Consider the following 10,763-nt stretch of genomic DNA (forward strand, 5'->3'; position numbering starts at 1 on the left):
ATGGCATTTGGGAGTTATAAGTAAAATATGTTGTTTTAAAAATGAACATTTTATTGATATGACTCAAGTGTGGAATGAGTGGTAGGGTTTCTGATTTTAGGCAAAGTGCTCTCTAATACTGTGCAATTTTAAATGAAAGCCAAAGCAGGGAGCATAGTCCAATAAGCAATGCCCAGTGCTCAATAGAGATGATGGGTTTCAATGGGATGGTAGATTTTTTAAGTGGTTGGTGTTCTTTCTTTTGTGTGTTGGGGGTCAAACAGAGTTTGTTGCATACCAGGCAAGTACTTTGCTGCTAAGCCATAATGGGGTGGTGAATTTTTAATATTCACCAAGGATGTATCTTTGACTTATTTTTAGTCACAAGATTTATTTTGAAATGCTGTGGAATTCTGAAGGATCTTTGAGTTATAACTAAGGAAGTGAGTGAGTGTGTGTGTGTGTGTGTGTGTGTGTGTGTGTGTGTGTGTAGTAAGGGCAGTACCTATCTTTCTCTCATTTTATTTCTTCTACCCTCCCAAACAACTTGCAAAGATGATGTAGTTCTGTGATCATTCAATCCATAGGTTTTATTTTCTTTCACCACACATAATTTTATACCACTTTGACACTTTGTTATGAGAGGAATCATTTAAGTACCAGTGCATACTCATGATAATGTTTCACAATTCCTGAGTTAAAGTGCCTTCACAATGACTCAAAACTAGGGGGACAAGTGGCCAAATATTAAAATAAAGATAGGGTTTTAGAAAAGCAATGAAATGATGTTACCTTATTTTGATAAAAGATTAGGCTAAGATCATGCTGATATGACATAATTGATAGCATCATATTGTTCCCTCAGGTCTGTTAACCACTTCTTGAACATCTGCTGTGGGATAGATAAATAAGACACTATACCCTTCAAGAGCTGAAAGCTCTGTATGTTGTATGTGAGGAACACAAACTCCAGGGTCCTGTTACCTGGGTTTTAGTCCAGGTTCCATGTTTACTGGCTTTGTGTGACCTTGGACAAATTATTCCAGTGTGTCCTGCCTTAGTTTTTCCATCTATACAATGATTAATTATTATGAAGATTAAATAAGTTAATTGGTATAAAATACATCAGTGGCACATCAAAAACATTCAGAATCAATAGCTGTATTCAATAATTTTTCATGACTGCTTCATCATTCTAGTATCAAATGTCACATCTAGTGTGTTTTCCTAATCATTTTTCACTCTTCTACTTACTGTTTCACTTTTTTTGGGGAGAAACCTTATAAAACAACTTCATTTCCTTCTAATGAATTTTCTTTTGGTATCTGAACCATTTTGAGGGGGAACATATTTCTTGCCCCAAATAATCCAAGGACACAAAGAGACCAGGCAGGAGGTGAAACAAGAATGCAGCGGGGATGTGGGAAGAAAAGGGTATCCTACAGATCTGGATAAAGCAAAGAACAAAGAGGGTTCGGTTCCCTGCAGTGAGAAGAGGTAAAGCTTTACCTCGTGATGCCTGAAGCCTGCAAATCTTCAGCATCATTCCCGTACAGGGTCCCCTGGGCTGCATGCAACTGCTTTCTTCCTGAATGATGGTTACAACCGTGTCACTGCACACGGATGCCTGGTGAGTCAAATAGTCGTGTTATTAGATGTGGGCTAGTCAGTTGTGATTACAACCTGTTGCTGAGTCATTAGTAAAGATTCAGAAAGAGGCACATATCTTGTCACTTTCTGGGAGCCTATCTCTGTGATGGGCTCTAAGGGGGAGTCAGACATTCTTTAAACAGGCTGCAATTGTATTGAAGAAAAAAGGTTATGTAGAGAAGTCACTGATGGAAGAAAACAGTGACAAGGCCACAGGACCTAAGAGGTGCAGAACATAAGTGTTACAGAAATAAGGTGAATAGGGAGAAATTACAATAATAATACAATGTTGTTAACAACTGAATCTCCTGAGTTACTATGTGATGGAGGCTTTGGGGGCAGCATTCAAGAAATTAAATATTCCTCCTTCTCTCATATCCCCAACATCTTTGAAACCAAGTACTTTTCATGCATCAGGCTACTGAGGACTGGGACGTTTGGAAAGTATATTATAGCTTTGTATATTCTTTTATTTTTACATTTTTCTTTTTTTTTTTTACTCTTTTTCTACCTTTCTCTCACCTGTTTCTCCAGTCTCTTTCTCTCTTCTCCTACTAATAGCCAACTTATTTGATTCCTGTTTCACTCTTTGTATGATCTAATACCAGTATATTCTCACCTCCTGCCTCATAAACATCACATTATACATCACCCCCAACCTGGTTCTCTGTCTACCATTAGAAATTGTAGGCCCTATTGCAGACCTATTGTTTATACTGTAGATAATAATTGAACACATCATATCTGTTTATTGTGAAAAAAACTGGTAACATCTTAATAGGGGCTATTTGGTTTAAGGCTGCATATTTGCATTAGGTGCTGTTAATATTGATCTTCCCCTTAAAGGCGAGGTATTGGAAACCAGCAAAGACACTATAAATCTATAGGGTAGAAACTGTAATACTTTGAATCCACACTGCTGTAGGGGAAGACACATGAAAAACATGAAAAAAAAAACAAGGGAAGAAAGTGCCCCAAACAAACCAAGATGCTACAATAATAGAATCCATTGACAGCACAGTAGAAGAAATGTCAGAGAAGTTCAGAATTACATAATTAAAATGATCTGTGAAGTAAAGGATCGTATAAGAGAGCAAATGCAAGCAACAAAAGATCATTTCAATAAAGAGAGAAGAGCAAATGCAGGTAGAAAAGCTTACTTCAATAAAGATAGAGATTCTAGGAAAAAAAAATTCTTAAAATGAAGGAAACAAACCAAATTAAAAACTCAATAGAAAGCATCACCAACAGACTAGATCACTTGGAAGACAGAACCTCAGGTAATGAAGACAAAATATATAATCTTGAAAATAAAGTTGAACACACAGTGAAGATGTTAAGAAACCATGAACAGAACTTCCAAGAATTATGGGATAATATGAAAAGACCAAATTTAAGAATTATCAGGATAAAGGCACAGAGATACAAGCCAAAGGAATTTATAATCTTTTCAATGAAATAATATCAGAAAATTTCCCAAACCTAAAGAATGAAATGGAAAAATCAAACATGAGGCTTACAGGACACCAAATGTTCATAGTTACAACAGACCCACACCAAGGCACATTATAATGAAAATGCCTAGCATGCAAAATAAGGATAGAATTTTTAAAGGCTGCAAGAGAAAAGTATCAGATTACATGTAGGGGAAAACCAATTCGGATCTCAGCAGATTTCTCAACCCAGACCCTCAAAACTGAGAGGTCCTGGAAAACATATACCAAATTCTGAAAGAAAATGGATGCCAACCAAGAATTTTTTTTTTTTTTTCAGTACTGGGGATTGACCCAAGGGCCTTGGGCCTTGTGCTTGCGAGGCAAGCACTCTACCAACTGAGCTATATCCCCAGCCCCTGAATCTTATATCCAGCAAAATCAAGCTTCATACTTGAAGATGAAATAAAAACCTTCCATGATAAACAAAAGTTAAAAGAATTTACAACTAGAAAGCCTGCACTACATAACATTCTCAGCAAAATATTCCATGAGGAGGAAATAAAAACCAGCAAAGGGAGGAACTACACTAAAGGAAAAGGCAATCAAAGGAGTATTCAAGTCAAGTTAGAAACCAAAAATAAACCAAAATGACCAGGAATACAAATCATTTCTCAAAAATAATGGTGAATGTTAATGCTCTAAACTCATTAATCAAAAGACACAGACTGACAGATTGGATTTTTAAAAAGACCCAACAAAATGCTGCCTTCAAGAGACCCATCTCATAGAGAAAGACATCCACAGACTGAAAGTGAAAGGATGGGAAAAAACATATCACTCACATGGGCTGCCTAAAGAAGCCAGGGTTTTTATCCTCATATCAGATAAAGTGGACTTCTAACTAATGTTAGAAGGGATAAAGAAAGACATTTCATACTGCTTGAGGTAATTATACATCAACAAGACAAAATAATCATAACCAAACAATGAAGCATCTATGTACATCAAACAAATCTTTCTCAATTTCAGGAATCAAATAGACCACAACACAATAATACTGGGTGACTTTAACATACTTCTCTCACCACTGGATAGATCTTCCAAACAAAAACTAAACAAGAAACTATAGAACTCAATAATAAAATCAATAATTTAGATTCAGCAGACATATAGAGTATTCCATCCATCAATGAGTGAATACACTTTTTTCTCAGCAGCACATGGTGGATCCTTTCCTAAAGTAGAACATGTTATGCTACAAAGCAACTCCTAGCAAATACACAAAATAGAGATACTACCCTGCATTTTATCAGATCATAATGGAATGAAATTAGAAATTAATGATAAAATAAAAATAGAAGCTACTCCAACTCCTGGAGACTAAATAATGTGCAATTGAATGATGCATAGATAGCAGAAGACATCAGGAAGGAGATAAAAAAAATTCTTAGAGGTAAATGAGAATACAGATACAACATATCAAAATCTCTGGGATGCTATGAAGGCAGTGCTAAGAGGAAAGTTCATTGCATTGAGCTCATTCATTAAAAGAATGAAAAGTCAACAAATAAATGACCTCAATTACATCTCAAAGCCCTAGAAAAAGAAGAACAAACTGTCTCGTCCAGCGAGTACAATGAAGACTCGGCTCTCAGATGAAGTTTTAAGGTCTTTATTTTTATGGGAGAGCTTCTGGGCCGAGTGCCTGGTTCTCTTCCTCCACCACCGCTGTCTTCTTTTTCTTCTTCTCGCCACGCAGCTCTCTCTCTTCTTCTTCTCTCTCACGCAGCTGCTCTTTCTTCTTCTTCTCTTGTCGTGCAGCTGCTGCCCCTCCCCACCCCGAAAAGTACGCAGCTTTATGGGATGTAACAACCAATTACCTAACGGGTCAGGCGTTTGGCTCGTGGAGACTTAATGGTGGGTAATGAGGACATGTACTGATCACGAGCTAAGCACAGACGCGGAGGAGATCAGTCAGCCAGTAGAAAGCACTTCCTTAAAGTTGTTTTTCTTTGCAGTTAGGCTTCTTGGCGCCATCTTAGGGTGAAGCCAGCTACCACTGTGGGCCCTACAGGGCAGCAGCCTCCAACAACAAACAAACACCAAAAGTAGGAGAAGATAGGGAATAATTAAAATCAGAGCTGAAATCAGTGAAGTAGAAACAATTGAAAAAACAAAACAAAAAGTTGGTTCTTTGAAAAAAAATAAATAAAATTGATAACCCCTTCGCCACACTAAGAGAGAGAAAACTCAGATTACTAAAATTCATGATGATAAAGGAAATATCATGACAGACGTTATTGAAATACAGAAGATAGTTAGAAACTATTTTGAAAATTTATACTCCAACAAAACAAAATCTTGAAGACATCGACAAGCTTCTAGAGATATATGATCTACCCAAACTGAAGCAGGAGGACATACACAATTTAAACAGATCAATTTCAAGCAATGAAATAGAAGAAGCCATCAAAATCCTACTAACCAAGAAAAACCCAGGACCAGATGGATTCTCAGCCAAGTTCTACAAGACCTTCAAAGAAGAATTAACACCAATATTCCTCAAAGTATTCCATTCAATAGAAAAGGAGGCAAACCTTCCAAACTCATTATACGAAGCTAGTATCACCCTGACACCAAAACCAGACAAAGATGCATCAAGGAAAGAAAACTTCAGACCAATATTCCTGATGAACATAGATGCAAAAATTCTTAATAAAATTCTGACAAATCACATACAATAACATATTAAAAAGATAGTGTGCCATGATCAAATGAGGTTCATCCCAGGGATGCAAGGTTGGTTCAACCTATGGAAATTAATAAATGCAATTCATCACATCAATAGACTTAAAGACAAGAATCATATGATCATCTCAATAGATGCAGAAAAGGCATTTCACAAAATACAGCACCCCTTCATGTTCAAAACACTAGGGATAGTAGAAACATACCTCAACATTGTAAAAGCTATCTATGCTAAGCCCAAGGCCAACATCATTCCAAATGGAGAAAAATTGAAAGCATTCCCTCTAAAAACTGAAACAAGACAGGGTGCCCTCTCTCCACTTCTAGTCAACGTAGTCCTTGAACCTCTAGCCAGAGCAATTAGACAAAAGAAATTAAAGGGATATGAATAGGAAAAGAAGAACTCAAACTATCACTATTTGCCAATGACAAGATTCTATACTTAGAGGATCCAAATAATTCCAACAGAAAATTTCTAAAACTAATAAATGAATTCAGAGAAGCAGGATATAATATCAACACTCATAAAACTAATGCATTTCTGTACATCAGAGATGAGTCAACTGAAAGAGAAATTAGGAAAACTACTCCATTCACAATAGCCTCAAAAAATAAAATACTTGAGAATCAAATCTAACAAAAGAGGTAAAAGACCTCTACAATGAAAACCATAGAACACTAAAGAAAGAAATTGAAGAAGACCTTAGAAGAAGGAAAGATCTCCCATGCTCTTGGATAGGCAGAATTAGTATTGTCAAAATGGCCATACTACCACAAGCATTATACAGATTCAGTGCAATTCCAATTAAAATCTCAGTATCTTTCCTCATAGAAATAGAGAAAGTAATCATGAAATTCATTTGGAAAAATAAGAGACTCAGAATAGCCAAAGCAGGCCGCTGGGCGCGCCCCGGCCCGACGCGCCGGGGCGGAGGCGAGCGGGAGGCGGGACGGGGCGGGGAGAGCGGCGGGGCCGGCGGGAGGACGCGCGGCGCACCGGGAGGACGCCGCAGGTCCCATGCCGGGCCGCGACCCCCGCGCCCCTGCCGCCCGCACCCGCGGCCGCCCCCCGCCGCCCGCCGCCCCGGCTCGCCGCGCCGCGCCCGCGCGTCCTTAGCGGGGCCACCAAGCGATGCCCGCTGGGCGCCCGCGAAAGTTTGTCGGCTCCGCTGAAGGGCAGCGGCGCCCCCGCGCCCCCGTGCCCTGCTCCGGCCAGGAGCCTTCACGTAAATGGGTCCAGTCATGCCTGCCAGTAAGAAGCCAGAAAGCTCAGGAATTAGTGTGTCCAGTGGACTGAGTCAGTGTTACCGGGGCAGTGGTTTCTCCAAGGCCCTTCAGGAAGACGATGACCTCGACTTTTCTCTGCCTGACATCAGATTAGAAGAGGGGACCATGGAAGATGAAGAGCTGACCAACCTGAACTGGCTGCATGAGAGCAAGAACTTGCTGAAGAGCTTTGGGGAGTCGGTCCTCAGGAGTGTCAGCCCCGTCCAGGACCTGGACGATGACACCCCTCCATCCCCAGCCCACTCTGACATGCCCTACGATGCCAGGCAGAACCCCAACTGCAAGCCCCACTACTCCTTTAGCTGCCTCATATTTATGGCCATTGAGGACTCTCCAACCAAGCGCCTGCCAGTGAAGTATATCTACAACTGGATCTTGGAACATTTTCCGTATTTTGCGAATGCACCTACTGGGTGGAAAAACTCCGTGAGACATAATTTGTCATTGAATAAGTGTTTTAAGAAAGTGGACAAAGAGAGGAGTCAGGTAAGGCTCTTGTGTCTGGAACCAGCTTATTGCATATTTTTCTCCACCAAAAATGAACTTATATCCACCACATGCCCAGCTCAGCATGACTTTTAAAACAGTTGAATTCTGACTTTAAATTCTTAGTTTGCGTTTCATGGTTGGCTAAAAGAAGACGATTTTAATAAGTTGCTTTACTTGTGTGTTAAGGAATATAATAGGTGCACCAGAGATAGGAGCTCTGGAAAGCAGTGTTTCCACGGTTAAAATAAATTGCCAGAAAAAGCTCCAAAAAAAAAAAAAAAAAAAAAAAAAAAAAAAAAAAAAAAAAAAGAATAGCCAAAGCAATCCTTAGCAAGAAGAGTGAAGCAGGAATCACCACAATACGAGAACTTAGACTATACTACAGAGTGACAATAACAAAAATGGCATGGTATTGGCACCTAAATAGACAGGTAGACCAAAGGTACAGAATAGAACACAGAGACAAACTCACATAAATACAGCTATCTCATACTAGACAAAGGTGCCCAAAACATACACTGGAGAAAATATAGACTTTTCAATAAATGGTGCTGGGAAAACTGGAACTCCATATTAGAGTAGAAAGTAAAAAAGAATGAAGATAGTGAACAAAGTCTGAGTTTTATGGGAAACCATCCATGGACCAATATATGGAAGTTCCAGGAGAACAGAAAGAGAAGGGACAGAAAAATTACTTGAAGAAATATTTGTTGAAAATCTCCCCAAATTGAGGAAATATATGGATCTACAGATCAAAGTTTGATAAACCCAAAGTAAGATAAATCTGCAGAGATCCATATGAAGACATAGTCAAATGCTAAATGCCAAAGATGAAGAGAAAAACAACAAAAAAATTTTTTTTGTGGTACTGGTGATTAAACCCAGGAGCACTTACTACTGAGCTATATCCTCAACCCTTTTTGTTTTGAGACAGGTTCTTGCTACATTGCCAAGGTTAGGTCCTCAAATTTTCAATTTGCTTCCCTCAGCCTCCTGAGTCTCTGGGATTATAGGCCTCAAACTCCTCAGCTCAAATGATTCTCCTGCCTCAAGTTCCCAAGAAACTGGAACTATAAGCATGCACCACTCTGTCAAGCTTACAAAGGAATAATCTCAAAAACAACAAAAGAAAGGTGACTTGTCACCTACAAGGGATCTTAGTAAGATCATCAGGTCTTTTGCAGCAGAAACCCTGCATGTCAGAAGGCAGAAGTATGATATGTTTAAAATATTATAGCTGTCATGGTAGTGCATGCCTGTAATCCCAGATAAAGCAGGAGGAACTCAAGTTCAAGGCCAGCCTTAGCAACTGAGTGAGACCTTATCTCAAAATTAAAAAATAAAATAAAAATGGTTGAAGATGAAGCTTAGTGGCAGAGCACTCCTGGGTTCAATCCTCAGTACTGATGAATAAGTAAATAAATAAATAAATGTGTTGTGTGGAAAAAAACCCTGTTAATCAAGAATCCTGTATCTAGCACAACTGTCCTTTGAAATGAGGGTAAGTTAGGACATTCTGAGCTAAACAAAAGAATATTCCTTATGAATAGATAGCCCCTTGAGAAATATTAAGGTCCTTCAGATTGAAATGAAAGGAAGCTAGAGAAGTCACATGAAGAAATAAAGATCTCTGGCAAATATGTGAGCAAATATACAAGGCCGTATTTTATAATTGTGGTTTGTAACTCCAGTTTTTATTTTCTAAACAACTTGAAAGAAAAATGCATAAAATAATTATAAACCACAAAAAGGAAAACGCTGTTTGATTTCATTTATGTGGAATTTATAAAAGTTGAACTCAGAAGTAGAGTGTAAAATTGTGGTTAGGAGGTAATGGGGGTGGGTGGTTTGGGGAGATGTTGGCTAAAGTACACATAATTTCAGTTAGAGAGGATAAGTTTAAGATATCTATTGTATAATATGACAATATAGTTTCATGAACCAATAAACCATTTCATTTTTATTGAAGCCATTTAGAGAAGCTTTTATGTCACCCAGAAGTGAGAGCGTTCTACCTGACACACAACATTTTTCCTCAGTGTTTTTGCCTGATACTACTGGATTCAGGAACAGCTACACCCATGCTTTAATCATGTTAAGGAAATTATGTCACCAAAGTACAGCTCTGTTTTCCACCAAGATTGGTTCATAGAGAGACCTCTCCATTAAGAAGCAAGATGACTTCCAGCCTCCTGGCTAATCAAACCTAAGCAAAAAGCCCCTCCTTCCTTGCTATTTGAGATTCTATGTCCAATTGCCTTGCAATTCTAGCAAAAATTCTTAATGCTCATAGATTTGGCTCAGGGAACATGAGCAATTCCTAAACCAGTTGTTGTAGCTGCAGTTAAAATGCTCTGATTGGCCAGGTTTGAGGCATGTGTTCAATAAATATCTGATGAATGAGAGTGTGAATAAATGAGCTGCTGCATGGATATATTTTTCCTTCACTGTTAGCAACAAAGTCCTCTTTGGATATTTCTCCATGTCTATCAGGTCTGCTTAGGACTTTTGAGGCTAAATGATTGTGAGCACCAGAGCCTGATGTGTTAGTGCAAATCTCAAATAAGACAAGAAAATGAAAAAAGAGACCAAAATGGACCCTGTTGCTGACATCCACAAAGCAAGACAACACCTTACATGATGAGTTACTTCAAAGAGTCTGATCAAAGTATCCAGCTGAGGAATATTCTAAAGAGGGTCAACATTGTTCTCCAGGGTAATATGGAAAATTCTGAGTATTCATAACTATTGCAATTTTTTGAGAAAATAATGACTGACTTGATGCCATGAGGACTAAACACATATACCACAGTTAGAAAAGTGCTTTGCTTCCTCAGGTATCCTTTAAGAAGACAAAACCCCTAAACAATAAATCATTGAGCCATTTTCTTTATGTCTGGGTCCCTAAAACAAATACTTCTCTGCACTTTGGAACTGACAGGTACAGCTGTTCTTAGAAACTTCAAGGTGCAGAGGACCAGAGTTCAGCCTGAGGTTCAGACATCAAGAACAAAGAAGTAGGAAGACAATGATGTCAGTTTAAATAAAGGGGATTCAAGTGGTTTATGAAGAAGAGGACATTTCATATAAACTGTTGAAAGGATGGCACTGAGATGTGTAGGTCTGGGGAAGGTGTCCCATTCTGGTTGAGGAAACAGGTAAATGTGTGCTACC

General features: G+C 38.8%; 1 protein-coding gene across 1 annotated transcript; it reads left to right on the forward strand.

The window, feature by feature from the left end:
• The first annotated feature begins 6,902 nt into the window (after positions 1–6,902).
• LOC306647576 (forkhead box protein N3-like) lies at positions 6,903–7,795 on the forward strand. Its single transcript, XM_079117056.1, has one exon. It carries the CDS (start codon positions 7,044–7,046, stop codon positions 7,680–7,682), a length of 639 nt encoding a protein of 212 aa, XP_078973182.1. The 5' UTR covers positions 6,903–7,043; the 3' UTR covers positions 7,683–7,795.
• The last annotated feature ends 2,968 nt before the right edge of the window (positions 7,796–10,763 follow it).

Source organism: Sciurus vulgaris (assembly GCF_902686455.1).
Source record: "Sciurus vulgaris genome assembly, chromosome: 17".
NCBI classification, from domain to species: domain Eukaryota; kingdom Metazoa; phylum Chordata; class Mammalia; order Rodentia; family Sciuridae; genus Sciurus; species Sciurus vulgaris.